The following is an 18,489-nucleotide window of genomic DNA, read 5'->3' on the forward strand; positions in this document are numbered from 1 at the left end:
TTTGTCTTATCTGTCAGCAGGTTTGGTTTTCTGTTTAGTTTTTTGCTTGTTTGTTTGTTGGATTTTTGTTGTTAGCCATTGAGAAACAGCATACCAAAAACTATTCAGGATGTAATAGTGTGATCAGAAAACCAGGACAAACTGGAATTTGTCTTCAAGTTGTCTCTTCTTGTGGGTATAAAGGGATTAATGACTCAGGCATTAGGAATAATTATATCTGGCATAGCTGGACAGTGAGTCTAATATTAGCAATAGAGCAATAGGTGTATTCTGAATATAGTCTAAGCTGTTGGATGTGTTTGTAATGTAAATGTATATGCAGTATTGATTTAGCTGTGATGGTCTAAAGATGCTGGTTGATGCACATGCATGCTAGTAAATAATATCCAGACATACAAATTGCTGAGTGAGTAGTTAAAGAGATGTATCTATCTGTAACACTGGAATATTTCCCTACTTTTCCTTCTTTACTCATTCTATGTGATAGCTTTTTAAACATTTTCTTTTTAAAGCTGTCCTCAAATGTATTTAATCAAAAGAATTTAACTTTTAGTCCATTTGACAAAGGCATTTCCTTTAAATTAAGTCTCTTTTCGTGTTTACATTACAAGTTATTCATGTGAGGCTGCTCCACTGATGCCTTTTACCACCGTGGTAGTTAAGGAAAATGCTCAATTTTGAGAAGAGGTTACAGGTGTTGGACATGGCAATGTCCAACCGTGAAGTGTACCACCTGTCCTGATTTGTTAAATGTGTGCCATGGACAATTTCTCTTTCCATATCTGTATTAATTTCTGTCCTAAGCCTTAGTAATTGATACCTTGCCTAGAGAAGAGGGTGAAGAAAGGAGAAAAGAAACTATTGGAGAATAATATTTGGTGTGTAAACCCACGTAGGAAACCCATTCTTTCCTCCTGGCATTTACAATTGCACCATCACCTTGAGTTAGTATTTGAAGAGTTGTTTTCTTGGAGAGAAAGGGTATGATCTGGTTAGAGGGGTAAGTGGACACATGAAAAGCAGCAGGGAATACTCTTGATTTTTTTTTTAAGTAGGTGGGAACATATGATGTGTTGTTCATCCAAATATATTACCATTTACTGTCTCTGGGACCCTAGATCCTCCTGTCCCCCAAATACACCATTGTTGCTGTTGGCTATCATCACCCTATACATGCAACACAGTTCTTCTCACATAGATGTATTGCTGAGTCCTTTAGTTACCAGCTGAAAGCAAATGTTCCCTGGATATTTCACAGATGTGAGAACATCCCATATCTATATGCTGTGCTTTTCATCCCTCAGCCACCCTGAATGTGTTTTGCAGAAGAACTTGTACATCACAGAAAAGTGGGATGAGCAGTACTAACTGCTCCTGGTAAAGCTGGTGTCCATGATGCTTTATTTCACTTGGGGAAAGGAGGGGACACACATCCTGGGAGAAACTGTCTCAGCAGAAGCTGATGTATCTTGATTATTTAATAACAAACAAGCACAGTGCCTGCTTTTTTATTATTTTTATGCCTATGGAACTCGCACTCAATTGGTGTGGTGAGATTACTGCCTAAGGCTGCCCCCAAAGAACTGCAAGAGCAGGAGCCCATTGGACACATGCTGCTCTGTTGCATGTCTTAATGAAGCTTTAAAATGCTTGAAATTGTTTTTGAAATGAATTATTGCATGGCTGCAAGTTAACTGCATACTTTGTAATAATTGCTTAGCCAAATAAAGGAAAATTGTGAGGAACAAGGAAAAGTTAGATTGATGGCTAGAAGAAAAAGATTATATAAAAAAATCATAAAGAAGAGAAATTAAAAAAAAAACCCATAGCATCACAGACTTTTACACAAAGACTTTCCTTCCAAAAGGAGCTTTTCTTTTCCAGCAATTACTGTTCATTTTATTCTGCCTGTTTGCTGCAAATCCCAGAAAAACTTTTTCTATGGGAACAATAGGGAAAATGGTCACAAATTTAGGCAGAAACTGGAACACAGTGTAAAATTTAAAAGCAGGGCTATGCGTTTCACTGCCATTCTGAGTGGGGTTATGATGGACTGTAAATTATTAATGATTTGACTGGAATTGCCTTTTTTTAACTCTTAAATCAACTGTGACTAAACAGGAAAAAGCACAAAAAGCCTTCTGTGTGTAATTGTCAGCTCAACTTGTACATTTAGAGCCCTTCCTCATTCAAATTTACTGCTCTTAGTGGCCATTAGTAACAGAATGAATAATATGCTGTGAATAAATCCTCTCATGGTTACCCTTTCTCTCAGTAGATTAAGAGCAGAAATTATAATTTGTGGACATGTGTTAGTGTCCAAAAGCATCTGACAAGTGTGCAGTTGTTTGTTTTGAACAAATTATTTTTGAAAGATTAGTACACCCTTAAGTTTTGTATTCCTGCTATGGCATGAAAAACCATTCTGGCATGATTTTAAATTACGGGGTATTTAGGAAGAAAATACAGAAGGTAGTTACAGTGAACAGTAGGACTTTAGGGAAATACCTACAAGCTAGTGCAGGCATTTAAAAATACGAATATTATTGTAAAGTCTTTAGGTGACGTCTGGTAATAGATATTTAATCTAGCAAAAGCACTTTCATTGCTTACTTGTTAAAGTAATTTAACGGATGAGTGATGCTATTAATGGACCACATGTATAATCCAGACTTTTTTTGTTCAGAACATTCCTTTAGGGTTTAAATTTCTAAACAAGTTCAGAAGCAATTTGAAGAAATTTATCCTATATACAAGTCATGGGAAACATAATTTATGAACTTTTCTTAGCATTTCCACTGCATTTAGAGGATAAGAGAAACCACTATGTATACATGTGTGCAATTTCCAGTCAGCTGAGTGATATACCTTTTTTTGTTAGAAACTGTGACTGGAGGGATGTATGATTGAGCATGAGAGAGAGAGATGAACAGAGGGCTTAAAAACAATTGTAAGTTATCTGAACAAACATAAAATGTTAGGCTTCCCTTCACTATTTTTTGAGAGAATTGCATTAATAATGTCTGTAGCATAGTTCTTGCAAGAAGTTGTAGCAAAAAAGCAAAAAACCTCATATCATAGCAAAACCATCCTTTCTTTCCATCCTGACACTTTGGGATGCTGGAAGAATTGAAGAATTGAAGATAGACATCTGGAAAACAGATAATTGTGTAATAAAAATAAACCTATACATTGTTTTTTTATCACCTGTTAGTATGATCAAGTCATGCTATTTCGAACAATTGCAGAAGTTCATTGATAAGCATTGCAGTTTTGTTCAACTAGGACTTAATTTCTTTTCTGAACACATGGCTATGTATTGCTGAAACTCAGATATCACCTACATAGAGTAGCAAGTTAGGGAAATAATCTGTTGTAAATGTCTCTGACTTTGTGAGGATCACTGCTCAGTCACATGGTTCAAGAAAGAACTAAAATGTAGTTGTTGACTCCAAGCTCAGCTGTTTCCAAATAAATGTTTGTGAAACCTCCAACTTTAATAGTTGCATTGTATCATCCAAAAGACGTGCAACAGAATGAATAGATGACCTTTCAGATAGAGAACAAGCTGTTCACCATGTCTTTTCATTTACTGAGACAAAATACCCTTTTTATGCAGAGATAATACTTTCCATCACTTTTAACAATGTTGATGAAATATAAAGAATTTAATTGTTTTGTTTCTGAGTGAAAGGGGGATTTGCTATGCGTCTTTAGATCAGGACTCTTTCTAGACCAACTGTGTTAAATGCATTGATCTAGATAGATCTATTTTAATTTTTTAAAAAGACAATGGAGGTATTTTGAATCCCATGCTCACAGGGTGGTCTGTCATTAGCTATCCATCCATGTGATATCCGCATGATATCTGTTCTTTGAATGATTTATGGATGAATTCTTATTGCCATCCTGCACCACAGCTATAGGATCAATAATTTGCTGACAAGGAGATCCAAGGCAGCTGTAATGGAAATTGGTGTAAAGTATTGTGAAATTGCAGCCTTAGCATGAAAAGCTGCTGGGATGCCCTCGACTGCACACTCCTACACAAGCACTAACTTGGACTGGAACACATTGTAAACAAATAGTGAGTAAATCAAGATACAGAAATCAGGTCTCAGCCTCGTCTGTCCCGTATGAGGTGTGGTTTGGCCCTTAGTCTTTGTAGTTGTAAGTCCACCAGTTAAATCACAACTGAGTATAATTGGTGCTAGCTGGTACCAACTAGTTATACCGCTAGAGTGTTTTTGCTTTGCAACATAACCAGAATCACTTCTGTTATTGTTTAGCCTCTGTCCATGTTCCTATTCTTGTAGGGAAAAGCAAACATGTTCTCTTGTGTAAAGGAACACAGTGTGGTTGCTGAAATTAAAAGAAATACACAGAACAGGAACCCCTCAAAACTTGGAAATCTTACCATTTGGGGAAGAAAAAATAAAACCAAACAGAAACATTTTAAATTTGTGGTTAAAAAGACCAATATAATTGTCTGTTTGCAGAAAAGAAAGGATTTCGTCGTGTGAACCAGATATGGATTCACTCCTAGACCATGCATCATATCTGAGTAGTTTACTAAAATTGGAAGCAAATTTGTTTCAGAATTGTATAATAATTTCAGTTGGAAGGGATCTGTGAAAGCATTGGGTCCAACTTGTGCTGGAAATAGGTCCAGTAAGACCAGGATGCTTGGAGATTTGCACAAGCAAGCCCTGAATATACTGATGTTGGAGATTGTGCAGTTAACCTGTTGACCCTCCTCACAGAAGGAAAAGAGGAAATCCCGTGATCTAGACAAATTTTTCTTTGTTGCCATCTCTGATGGTTGCCCCTTGTCATTTTGTAGCACATCTCCAGGAAAAATCTGGCTCGGTTTTATCTCCACTCTGCCATTGGATTGTTGAAGATCACCATGAGATTACCCCTGCACCCTGGCATCCTAGACCAAACCCAGTGCTTTCAGCCTCCTGCTGTGTGCAGTCAATGCTTGGAAAAATCCTAAAAATAGTGTGACATGGGAATGAGGAATGAGAAACATACACTGACATCCAAACTGGCCATTCGTCCTGGCAATCTGAGGTGCTTACAGCTGCAGTGTGTAGGGATGGTCTATTAGCAAGTACCTTTATAACAACGATAGAAACCAGGTGAAGAAAAAGCCCTTCTGTAATGTGATTAAATGAACCTTAGAGAAAACTTCTCAACACTTAAGTGATGCCCACAAGACTAACCAGCTAAAGATTTGAATATATTTATTTCATGGTTCTCAACTACTTGCATAGATATTAATCACAGTACATGGCAATCACAGTTTTCTCTCTCCTACTACTAAAAGCTGTTCTTCTGAATTTACAGAACAAGTTAGTGTATGGAAAAGTTGCTTTTTGTACAGCTCAGCTAACTGGGATGGTGGTGTTTGCGATAAGGACTCTCTCTTACTGATCCCTGAACTGTGACTTATTTGTGCATACCTGTGCCTGTTGGGGCTTTGGGAGTTGAGAATGTGCATGTTAAATGAAGAGACTGATCTCTGCAGTGGCAACATATTGTTAACTTTTTGAAACTTAGTTTCATATATTCTGTATTCTTTGGACCTTATTTTTTTTTTTTCTTAGGGTTCCCAATTCCTGCCATGCACAGTAGCAGGAATAGATACTCTCTTCCTGCTCTCACTAATGTATTGCACCTTGGGCTTTTTTTGTCTTCCTCTGCAGAAACTCTGCTGGATGACTTCCTGCTCACATACACAGTCTTCATGACGACCGATGACTTGTGCCAGGCACTTCTGAGGCAATATCCTTTTACTGAGTGTTGTGGTCACTGGGGTCACACACTTTCTCCTAGTTTTATCTGTCGTTGTACCTTATATCAAAATTGCATGCCTGGTTTTGTTCTTTGCATAACATGATTGAGTCCTGCATGATTATTTTGAGGTTGCATGAAAAATTAGTAAGAAAAGAGAAAAATTGTCAAATATTTACTATAGCATGCTTAGAAAGTGGACTGCACTTGAGATTTTGACATCACAGCCCAAGAAATGCATGAACAAACTGGAGAAACTTCAGAAGAGAGCAATGGGAATTACCAGTATTCTAGAAAAAAGATCTACAAAGAAGACGTGAAAGAATCAGGATTGTTTTACTGAAAAAAGGGAATCTATATGTAACTGAGACAGTCTTTCAGGTACCTAAAGAGGAATAGAAGAATCTGTTCCCATATCAGTGCCAGATGGGACAAAAGGCGGTGAGAATAAATTGCTGTAAGACATTTTCATGTTAGATACTAGGAAATATTTTGGATTTTTTTTTTCCTTAAGAAAATAAATGGTGGAGTGGAAAATGTGTAAGACAGTAGAATCTTTTATATTGGAGAGTATTAAGAAGAAGAAACCAGAAAATATATTCCAGTGGTATATTTGAGCCTCTCTTAAGGTGGACTACTTGGGGTGGATTTGGATGGACTAATTTAGCTGATCTTTCAAAGTCTCTTTTTCTCCAGTCCAGTTTTCATAAGGTTTATGATACTTGGAATTTGACTCAAATCTATAGCTTCCCAGAGTTTAGGTTATATTGTATTCTTAACTCAAATGGGTTGAGGATGAAGAGATTCAAACTGGAAACATTAAATTCAAATTTGGATATGAGTTCCCCTAATTTGCACGTGCCTGTAACTAGGTATACACACACACGTACCCTTATTAAAATATTTAGAATTTGCATAGCTGGGGAATCAATAAACAGAAAATTCTTGCACTGAAGTCAAATATACAAAGATAAAGCTGCCTCTGAATAAACCTGTATTGAAGCAGATGCCTAACTCATAACAACGATGCAATTTTTGTTTTTGTTTAAAGATAAATAAACTTTTATAACTGTGATGAGGTAACATTAAAGTGGGGTTAAAACCTCTCCAAGTTATGTTCATTCTTAGAATACCTACAAAGAGAAAAAGTATTTTCCAATCTCTGCTCCTTTTATCATGCAATACAGGATGTAAGTCTTAACTCATTCTGAGATAGAATTATTTTCATGTATTTCCAATGATTTCCATAAGCTATGGAGCATTGCTTAAATAAACTTGTGGCTCTAAAATAAACTTTCTTTGCTTTTTTTCCCCCCTTCTTTACCTTTTGAGACGAAAACATCATCTTTTTACCTCTTAAATGAAAGAATAGAGAAGGGATAGGAACAATGTACAAGTGGGTATTGTCTGTCATTTGGCATTTCTGCTTTGTGAATAGAGAACAGTGGTAGAAATAGTTGTTCACTCTTTTTTTATTTTAATAGTGTTATTTTTGCAGATACTGTAATTTGTGCAGACAAAAAGAAACTGACTTCCTTTGCCTGGTTTTTTTGTTATTGTTAACGATGCATTGCCCTCTTTCCCACAGACACTCTCGTAGCTATCGATGTGCAGGACAAAGGTTCATTCTCAGTTCTGCAGAAAAGATATGACTCATCATTGTATAATTCCTTTTGAATTGATTTTATTTGTATAGAATCACCTCTCTAATTTGTAATGAAGAAAAATCCTGTTGGCACAGAGGATTAATTGTCACGTCTATTACTGAGAATTTCATTCCAAAAACTTGATGAAACTCCTGAAGCACCAGACAGGATAAAACATTTAAAACTGAGCAATGTACTGAAAAAAAATCTTTCATTAGCAAATGAGATGATTGCAAAGTCTTTGCCATCAGTTAATTTTAAAGTTTATGTGAGACCTTATTATTCATTCCTTAACCTACTGCACCTATTGTGCTAAGAACCACCAAGGGAAAGAAGATGACTCTGATGTGTCCTGTAGGAAGCGGAAAGTCTTGCATTTGGTATCTCAGTGGACTTCTCTCTACAAAGACTGGTTACATGAAGATGAGCATTTAAAACAGTTTTTAAAGGTATCGAAACACTTTCTGATGCACTTCAGCACTGTTTAATTACTTACTGTGTCTAAAAAGCCGCAGCAGAAAAATCTATAAAACATCTTTTCTCATACTTACATTTTTCCATGAAATCTATAATATAAAATGATTTGCATGTGGCTTCCTTAAATGCTTTAAAGATGGTCAGTTTGAACAGAAAATCTGTATTATCAATACATTCAATGTCAAAAACATTAACATATGAAACTTATAGAAATCCCATGATCTCTAGAAAATGGGAAAAGTTAAGAAGATAAGAAATAAAACTACAAAGATTTGGAGGTTCCTTGGACACACTGGTCATGTCTGTCAGAACAGGATCTACAGTCAGTATCCAGAGGATCACAGACTAAGAATTCTCAGGTCCCTGTAAGAAATGCTACTTTGATTGAGGAGTGAAATTGTATTCCACAGTGTTTTGCTGAGTGCACATGGAGAGCAGCACAAATTTATGTCTTTTAATAAATAAAATTTTGTCCTTACTTGTTAGCAAAGATATTCTGATATTTCTGTATAAATTCCAAAAGCTCTTGTAATTCCCTTGTAAATTTGCAAATAGCCCATTGTTGCTGACCAGCATCCATCTGGTTGTTGATTTTTTAAAAAATGTATTTTTTTTCCCTGCTGGTTAAAGATAAGAGTATTTTAGGAGACTTTGCAGGATCTTCCACTTTTCCTGATGAGGCTCTTTCTATGCAGATGGAGATCTTCCTAAGGGCCATGGAGGTGTGACTGTGCACTGTCACACAATTTCTCTTCTTGAAGCTTCTGTGCAATATTAATCAGCAGTAATGTTAACAATGGTTGCAGTTATACATGCAAAAACAGCGTCTAGGGTTGTAGGCTAAAATCATTCATGCAGAAATCTGTGAATATAGGAGTGTTAATTGGGCGATAGCAAACCTGATGACTCAGCTCATACATATTTGTCATTTTCTTAGAAGAGAAAGAGAAGGATCTGTGTGCAAATTCTGAAAAAGTGTAGAGAAAATATTTCCTACAATTTCAATCATGACAATGCCTTCCCCCAAAATTAGAAGAGGAGAGTTATTGGAGTTTGTGGAAAACATAACTCAATTTAAAATGTATGCAAATGTGAGGAAAGGTGACGTAAAACATTTACCATTTTAAAAGTCTTAATCCAAGGAACCTGTTTATTATCATTTTGGATAAGTGAAGATGGTGTGGTGTGTTGTCTTGCTTCAGAATGTGTTCTTCTGACCTAACCTAGATTTTATGTAACAACCACAAGTGGTGTTTTAAATTTTGCCATTTGTAGAGAAAAGAGGATAAACATTTTGGACTCTCACTTGGTGACAGTACTAAGAGTGTTTCTCCAAAGACAAGCTGAATATTGACCAGTCTGGAAATTTAAACAGGAACATTCTCTTCTTATGGGTTTTGCATAAATATAATGATGAAAGTTGTTTTAGTAGGCTAGTGCCTGAATTGATTTAGACTGCTGATGTGATGCCTTAGATTTATGTTTGAATTGTCAGACGTTTGCAGATACTGTTTTATTTTGTAGACAATATACAGAAATGTGCTAGATGATGTGTATGAATATCCCATTCTTGAGAAGGACCTGAAAGAATTTCAGAAGATACTTGGGATGCATCGCCGTCAGTAAGTATTGATTATATTTGTGATCAAGTCTCCTTTTATTTAGAGTGTAATTTATTTTTGTCACCATCTTGCTGTAATTTAGTAAAGTGATGAGTGATACAAGTAACACATTCATTTTTATGAATAATCTCTTTTTTAAACTAAAGATAAATTATTCAGTTTTCTCTGATGTTTGTTGGGCTTCACTTCCATCAATTTTATTTGCGATTACTTTCAAGAAGAGCAATACTTTGTGGAGAAGCTGGCAAAAATTCCCTCAGAAGCTGCAGTCTGTGTCTTCAGATGGTACCTTCATTTTCATTCTCTCTCTCTGCAGTTGGCAGTACTGAGAAGCAAATATCTTGTAATAGTCATCTCAGGGTTATTATTTTACTAATAATTATGGTATTTATAATAGATCTTTCCTTGGCATTTTTTTTCAACAAAGGAGTTTGTTTCCATGGTTTGACCATTGGGAAAGCAGAAGGATCTGTGTCCTTGAGGGTGACCCTGACTGCTTACCTTGGGGCCTGAGCTGTGTTTGTCTACTCCAACAGCTCGTGGGCTGACAGCATTGCTTTTCACTATATCAATTGTGCAAGTCAAAGAAAAGCTTTCTGGCTGAGCCAGATGCCTTTAGTTTTTTCTGAAGGAGCTCTGCAGCCCTTCTGCAGTGACCATTTAGTGTTAAAAACTTTCTGATGTTGTAAACTTTGTTATAGCTAAAACTTCCTTTTCCTAAGCTTTGGCTGGAAAGAATAATTTGGATTTTCCTTTTTGTTTCAGCACTGTAGATGAGTATTCACCTCATCGAAAGGTAATGCCAGCCTGATTGTTGCTGGTTGCTAGATAACTTACCATCTCACTTTCTTCCCCTTTGCCCACTTCCCTCTCTTTTCTTGGCTTCTTAACTGAAAATGACTAGTGGCCAAAAACATGACAGGACACATCAGTGAGGTTAGACCTGCAATGCTGCTTAAGGAACTTTTTTTCTTGTGAGTGCATCCTGGATATCAACTGTGTGAGCTAACCTGCAGTGGCTGTGGCAATGTTAGCATCTTAACGAGATGCTTTGAGATGTCTAAATTCAGGAGAGGTCCAGGAGTGTGTCCCCACCAAGCTGGAGAGATGTAGCAACCTGGGCAAACCAGGCTGAGCACAGGCACTGTCACACATCCATTGACATGGATGCCAGGTAAACAGAGCAAAGGGCAGACTTGTGACAGGGACAGAGAAAAAAGGAGGAACATGAATCTGTCCATTTAACTGAAGGAAGGAGATGCAGCCAAAGTTGGTGTACAAACTTCTCAGAGGTGAATTGCTGTGCTTGTCAATTTTACTGCACTGAGGCTGAAGTGTGTAATAAGCTTAAAATGTTACTGCAAAAATGTGGAAGGCAGAACATGAGATTGTAGTGAAATTGCTAAGTAGGCTGATTGGTACATGAGAAACATATATAAGAATAAGTGTATTAGAAACAGGCTTTGAACATGAGTACAGAAAATCTTGAATCGTGCAGGCTGCTTAGCCTTAGCATGTCCTGCTTCCTGCAAAATCTCCACCTTGGTCATTATTTAGTAAGGCAACTCCCAGTTTACTGGTCCAAGAAAGGGTGGGTGGATTTCCTATATGGGAACCTTTTGGCCAGACATATGGGTTGCATGCTGTGTTCTGTGAATTACTGCTTTGTAAAGGGCAGGGACGCAAAAAGTCACTGTTGTGATTTTTTTCTTTCTTTCTTTCCTACTCCCTCACAGAATAAAACCTTTTTCCACCAGTTCAGTGTAAAGGAGAACTGGCTGCAGCACAGAGGAACCATGAATGAAATAGAAGAGAGTGAGTATAAATGAAAAAGTGGAGGACAAACTCAAAAACTATGAAATTGTTTCTCAAGGGCCTCAATGTAAATATTTTTTAACTGACAGACAGCTTTTCTACTGGACCTTAGGGACACAAAAGAAGAAATATTATGGCTGTGTAAGTTTAACTTTCTGCCTCCTGCTTTGCAGTGGTAAACAGTGCTATGGTATCTCAAGGGGGTTTTGCTCTGTCTGGTTCCTCCAGCACCCCTGCTCCAGAGCTGTGTGCCTCCCAGGCTTGCTGGCAGCCCGTCCAGGTGTTATTTCTGCTCCATTTCATGCTCTCGGTCCCTTGACCTATATCTTGGTTGTGAAAGGTGCATGTATAAGCCTGTCACATGTAATGGGCCAGGATCTACTAACTCTGGGAACGTCCCTTAGTTCCTTCTCTCCTTGAAAACATCTCTGATTGGAGTGCAAGGTGCCACTTCACTTTAATGTCAGCCATTTCCATCCATCACTACTAATACTATAACACAGTGAGGCTGTCACCCTCCTGTAATGCCTGTATGAGGAAGAAGGCAGAGAGGAGAACACTCTGTACACGAGCAGGGAACAGGCAGAAGAACCTCCTACCTGGCAGTCTCACCCTTTGACAGTATATCTTTGTTTCCTACTGGGAACAAAACCCTGGAAGTTCACTTGAAGTTAGTATATTTTTAGTGCTCATTTGTAACAGAATAAAAACTGAACTCCTTCAATGCCAAGTCTTTCTGCACAGTGCGTGTTGCTGATAGATAATTCTCTTTTTCTGTTTCAAATATAGGGGGTTTTGAGGTTTATGTTATCAAGGCTGCTTCTAAAAATGTTATTTCTGGATGAGAACCCCCCCAGTCATTCTTCTTAAAAGTTGGACATATCTTTGGGGTGATTGGGAAGGAGAGTGTACTGGCTCCAGAGAGGGGACAGGCTGTGGGACTGGGGACAAGAAAGGCAGGGCCCAACAAAGCCAGTTGTGATGGGTTAAATTGCTTTTGTCTCAGTCCTCTGAGTCCTTGAGTCCTTGAGAACAGTCCTTGAGATCATGGACTATGATGGGAGTGAAGGAATGAAATAGCAAACATGAAGTTGGAGAAGGGAGAGACGGATGCTGAGGTTGGACGTCCAAGCCTGTGTGGTGGAGCACTGCCCGACCAATGGTGCTTGTGGAGGATGGGTGTGTCCAAGCCACACCATGCCACTTGACCAGAGGCATTTTATCCCCTAATGAAATCATTACCAGGGAGGCTTGCAGCCCATGGCCACTTCCTCCCACTCGCATTCCCTCCTTCTCACAGAGGAGCAGCATAAACTCCTGAAAAAGATGGCATGGTCCATCCCAATAGATACCACAGATAGAACTTTGGAAAGGTGTGAGGGGACAATCATTATGGTGGTTGTGCTCAAGGACCTGACCTGTGGGTTGATTTAGTTCAATATTGAAGAAAGGATAGATCAATAGCCCTTTTATAAATTAACATCGCTGTCATTGTCCCTTTGCAAATGAAAGAGAAGGACATTTCAAACAAATTAACTGTAAGCAAGTTGTGTCTCTTTCTGCATAGGAGTCCAAATATTCCTGTCAGATTTTTTAAAATTTATTTTTCTACCTAGTAATTTAAAGTGCAATTGGATGTCTCTGTCTTCATGAGTTGTATCCACTCTGAAGAGAGATTCTGCTGCAGGATGAGCATCCGATTTACTGTCACCAGAGACAAGCTAAAAGAGAATTATAAAATCAAATGACTTTTCTTCCCCAAGGATCAATGTTAAGTTCCTCCTTCATTCTCATCTTCGTTTTTGTTTTACTACAACAGAAAAAAAAGATATTTTTGAGGATGGAGTTCTTAACTGCTTCTGGCATGGCTTCCTTTAATGAAGGTACCCTGAAGCCATGAAGATTTGTAGGACAAGCAAAGAGCTGTTGCTCCATACATCTGTCAATAAAACTAATTTTAAAAAATACAGCATTTCTGGCGAAGAAAAGTTTTATCCTATACTGGCATGGTAGCAGACTGTTTACAATAAGAAGTGCTAGAGTAGAAGGAAATGGAAAGTTTAATTAAGCACCAAAGTGAGTATGAAACCAAGAGCTGTGCTGATTCTGATTAGCAGATGTTGTAATTTTTGAAATATTTATGCAAGTCTGCAGGTCTGTTTCTTCCCCTTTAAGCATGGCAGCTGTATTTCAAAGAACTAACTACAGCAAATTTGGCAAAATACATAATCCTAAAATTCTGGCAAGCAGAGAGAGAGTACTTCCCTTTTGTAGCAGAAAAAAAAACACTAGCTGAGCTGACCACTGTATTACTGCTAGGAATCTCCCTCTCAGAGCCAAACTAACTCATGGACCTCAGTGGAAGTGATGAGCCCGGGGATTTTCTGCAAACCAGTCGCTTTTATGTGTGCTGCAAGTGATTCAGGAAAAGAAGTGTCAGAATTAAATGCATTGCTGTTTGGGCAGCCTCTGCTGCTGCTACCATATTCTGGCAATGCAAGTAGTTTAGATGTGTAGACAGATAAGCTATGAGGAGTGGTTGAATACCGGGGAGCACTGTTCTTGCTAAGCCTCCTGTTCCAGGTGGAAGTGGAGGTCCAAAATAATTTCTGCAGCAGATATGAAATGTACTGAAAGGACAGTGTTTTATCTGAACTGAAAAGGAAGGGGGAAAAGATGGTGACAGCTGGGTTTACAAGGAAGATAGGCAGTGATGGAGGTTGTCTGTGACAAATCCTCACAGTAGGAGGTCTTAAATAGATATTGCTGTGGGAGTCTAGGTTTCCATCTGTTTGACTCTCTCATTTCCCAGGGAGAGGAGGTGGGAAGGGGAAAAATGGTGACGTTTATTCTTAGTTTCATGTCCTGCATCTCAGGGTGCAGCAGCTGCCCTTCCTGCAGCTGCAGCAGCCACACAGCTGAGGCATTGCCATGGTCGGGTCTGCTGAGCATGTCTTTCTTCCTTTGTGCAGTTTTCTGCCGTGTGTATATAACGGAGCACTCCTATGTCAGTGTGAAAGCTCAAGTATGCACTTCAGCTCAGGAGATACTGAAGATTGTGGCAGAAAAGATCCAGTACCCGGAGGAGGAGTTGGCACTGGTGACTGTCACGTTCTCTGGTGGTAAATAGCTTCCCTTCATCTGATTAATTACTTTTTAGTGCATCACGTAAGGGAGAGCTGACATTTTCTGATGCAAGGATGCAGCTGTTTCTGTATGGGCCCACAGCTGGATGACCATGATGAACAATGAGGAACTCCTTCCCAGAGACTTGTTTCCATGGCAACAGCTCATTCTTGGGTACCGTGGGATACGCATCTCCTGACTGGGAAAGGGAGTGTAAAGAACTCTGTCTCCAGCAGTATTGCAAGGTTTTATTTTTTCTCCACAGATGAATCTCCTACTTTGGTCTTTAAATTAATTTTGAAGGCAATGAGCATGGTTTGCTTTAAAAATATGAAAGGGAATAGCAAATACTGTATGCGTGTCTGTTTCCTCATTTACAGCATGAGTGACAAATATTATCCAGCAGAAAGGAGGAAGACATAGATTTGCATAGTTGAGATGCTGAGAGCAATCTCAGCAATATTTTGTAAGCAGTCTTGCTTACAACTGACATCTTTTACCTATTGTTTTAGTGTTAGTTGAACAGATGGACTTACTGTCTTTTTTAAGGAAGACTAGACTGATCATGGGCTGATACTAGGGACCAGAGAAACCCCCAAGATTTTCTTTGGTGATTGACAAGTCTCAATCTCATTGGACGTATTGTTTTACTTATTGTGGTGTCTTTCAGAAGCACTTTAAGTAGGTACATAGAAATGCGAAGCTGTATCTATAAAAGGGATTAGGAGTGTAGAATATCCTGACCATATTCTCAGCTAACATTAGCTGGTGTTGATCCCCTGAGACAAAGGATGCACCTTTAGATTTCTAGCACTCATTGCTACTTCTTTGTCAGTCTAGTTAAATGAAATACACTCAAATGCTGGCTTGTCCTGTTTATTTATTCAACTCAGAAGTGGAAGGTCACATTTTTCTCTCCCATGCTGAGCTCAATTAAATAATCATATTTTTGAGGGCACTGATGTGGGTGGCAGGGAGCTGGTGCCCTGCTCTGGGTATTGAGAGCCTTGGCATGGAGCAGCCATATGGGAGCATTACACATAGGTGTCGTGGTCAGCCAGGCTACATTATTTCCAGGCATACTCTTTTTACCCTCGTGTGTACCCAAACTTGCCTCCAGTGCATTTCCCAGCACTGCAAAATCACTGTGCTGCTGTTGTTTTTCAGGTCTTGCTCTCCTGTTCAAGAGCAGGGCAAGTTTTACTCTGATAGCAATAGATCTGGTGCTAACTGTTTGCTTAGCTAAAGAAAACCAACAATTCATAAATAATGAAACACACTATTATCTTTAGACCACATTGGTTCCTAGAAAACAATCATTAAAATGAAGGTACAGTTGGACTGTCATTTGTACATGACCACTGTAACCCCTAAAATGTTATTTAGTCACGTTGCCTGAATTAATTTGAAATGCAACAATTTCAGTCTCTTTCTTCTTATGAGTTGTGACTCCTGTGCTGTGAGTAACACTTTTTTTTTTTTCTTTGTTTTTTTGCTATTTGTGTGACTCAGAACTCTTGTCTTCTGTCCACTTAGAGGGTAGCAGTGTGAGCATTGGAGAACTCATTTTTTTTGTACTCCACTAATGGATGAGCAAGCTCTTTATTCGAAATTACCTTGAAAAGTATAATGGTAATTCAACATCAATGTATCTGTTTATCAATGTGAGCATGGATAAGAGGGCAAACTATATGAAATTGTGTTTGGCACTCAGACTCCTCCTAGTCCTACTGCTCCCTCATGGGCAATGGAAAGTCCAAGGTAGCTGTCAACATGTTTTTAGTGTTGATGGGTCTACCATGTGTCAGGTCTCCAGAGTATTATTTGGAGCCCTCAGGAGGAGACAGTTTTCCTAGGGCAGTTTTTAAGCAGTGTTTTGGGTTTTGCTTTATTTTCCCCCATATCTTTCTCCAGTGCATCCAAGATAGCCCAGAGCTAAATCAGTACTCTGAGGTGGAGAAAAAGAAGTCCTTTCTCTTTGCTATCAGTGTGGTGTGTCCGGCTCTTTTATTCACGTTTCCCACATTAATTATTCTGGGTCTAGAAGAATTTCTGTAAATACTGAGTTATAAAAGACTCTTCAGCTGTGCTCCGTGGGGTGAATTTAATGGTGTTGGTATCCTTTAAAGTTCTTTTCCTGTTGATGAGCTGTGGCTACTGCTGACATCTCCACCTCTGGTTTTGTCTGCCAGTGACATGCAACAGCTCAGTCTCTGGAGGCTGAGACACTCTGCTCAAAAAATTTACTATATTTACAGTAGATACACTGTGTTGCAATGAAATGTTCTATAAGGCACAGGAGGTTAGAGTAGATGATTTAAGGGTTTATTTCTGTTCTATCCTATGTGAAGTGCAGGTTGAAAGCAGAAGCAGGAAATTTTTGTGCTCTAGTCTATCAGAGACATCTTGCCTTTATTGTGACTGAACAGGGTGGAGGTGATGGCTCCCACTGGGACTGAATTTGATGCTGTTACCTTCTTAGAAATTGATGTGGCTTTACAAATATAATTGTACCTTTTTTCTCACTTATAGCTTTTACTGCTGTTCTGAAACTTTTGTGTTTTGTTTGCCGTTTTTACAGAAAAACAAGAACTACAACCAAATGACTTGGCTATCTCAAAATCTTTGGAGTCATCCAGTCGTATGTTTGTCTACCGAAAAGATCTAACTGATTCTTTGGTAAGGATCAGTATTCTATACTTCCCATTTTTTATTTGTCTGACTGCAAATTATGAATTTAGTATTCCTCTCAGAGGGCTTTTTCAATGCAGAATTTATTTCTTGCTTCCTTAGTAAAGCTTACTGTGCTGTTCTACACCTAAAAAAAAAAATCTGTCATTGACAGAAGGTTTTTGACTGAACAGTAATGGAATTTGTTCATCAGTTTCAAATAGACCAAAGCTTCTGTACAGCTTAAATCTTTCAATCTACATCAGCCTGGAAAAGCTGACCTGTGTTTGTACAGAAATGGATGGGATGAGGATTATTCAGGGCTCTTGTGACTTTTCCCCCCCACCCTGCCTTGTGCCTCTGTAACACTTAAAGTGGCTGGTACACAATCATACAAAGTGGTGGGCAAAGTCCATGGAATTACATGTAGAAATGGATGCTGTGTGAGTTCCACCAAAATTACTAGGTGTTAGTGTGACCCCAGTGTTGTGGCAGCTACATCGTCAGTCTGTGGCTGGCATATATTGCTGGTGGTGTGTCCTCTTCCTTCTGTCTGTCTGTCTCTCCATCCTCTCACTGGGGCTGGGGAGGGGAATGGACTGGGAGGAAGCAGGTCTCTTTCATCCTTCCCTCTATCTTCAGAAACAGGGATTGCAAACTCTCTCTCTGCTGTGATTTCCCAAAACCCTAGTGAGGCAGGCACAGTCAGACACTGAGAGAATTGCTCTTTCAATAGCTTTCTGCTAATTATGCAGACATTTCAAGGGAAGAGCAGGAACTGTATCACAACTGACTGTTATGTGTTGTCAGTAGCTCTAGGATCTGTGCATTCATCCTCAGGATGAGAAATGTCTATTTACATTTTGTTGGATCAATGTGCCCCGAAGAGCTGACATTCCGCTATCATTGTAATCTGTCATCCCCATTATCACCAGCGTTCAAGCCTCTTCTGAAAATGTGAATATTAAGGGAACGTTTCCAGTGCAGACAGGTGACAGCCAACCTAGTTTCATTAGCTACGTAATAAAAATTGCAAAACTTGCTGTAACTGTCAGAAATGTAGCACCAAAGTAATGGCTTAACCGATAAGAACAATTTTTCATGTTGGCAGATGGTTCGTGTGCCAAGTTTCAGCCTGATGAGGTTAAAAAACCCAAGAGAAATGCAAAACTTTGAAAATCCAAGCTAATAGTGGAAATGTCAAATGACCCTGAACACCAGTAGTACCACTGCTCTCCACATTAATACACTAAGTAACTTTGATGAATCAGGACACACAGTGTTTTTATTCTTTGTTGATTATATTTGGCATAGATTAATCATAAAATGTATGG

General features: G+C 38.7%; 1 protein-coding gene across 1 annotated transcript in view; it reads left to right on the plus strand.

Moving 5' to 3' along the window:
• The window catches only part of LOC103754588 (rap guanine nucleotide exchange factor 5), a 62,521-nt gene that overhangs the window by 22,868 nt on the left and 21,164 nt on the right, over positions 1 to 18,489 (plus strand). Inside the window, exons 2-8 of the mRNA XM_029961810.1 lie at positions 5,712 to 5,790; positions 7,750 to 7,894; positions 9,447 to 9,544; positions 10,310 to 10,340; positions 11,281 to 11,359; positions 14,332 to 14,481; positions 17,067 to 17,164. Coding sequence (XP_029817670.1) covers positions 5,753 to 5,790; positions 7,750 to 7,894; positions 9,447 to 9,544; positions 10,310 to 10,340; positions 11,281 to 11,359; positions 14,332 to 14,481; positions 17,067 to 17,164 — 639 coding nt within the window. The 5' untranslated portion in view covers positions 5,712 to 5,752. The remainder of the gene's footprint in view (positions 1 to 5,711; positions 5,791 to 7,749; positions 7,895 to 9,446; positions 9,545 to 10,309; positions 10,341 to 11,280; positions 11,360 to 14,331; positions 14,482 to 17,066; positions 17,165 to 18,489) is intronic.

Source organism: Manacus vitellinus, unplaced genomic scaffold (genome assembly GCF_001715985.3).
Source record: "Manacus vitellinus isolate BGI_N305 unplaced genomic scaffold, ASM171598v3 scaffold_3_pilon, whole genome shotgun sequence".
NCBI classification, from domain to species: Eukaryota; Metazoa; Chordata; class Aves; order Passeriformes; family Pipridae; genus Manacus; species Manacus vitellinus.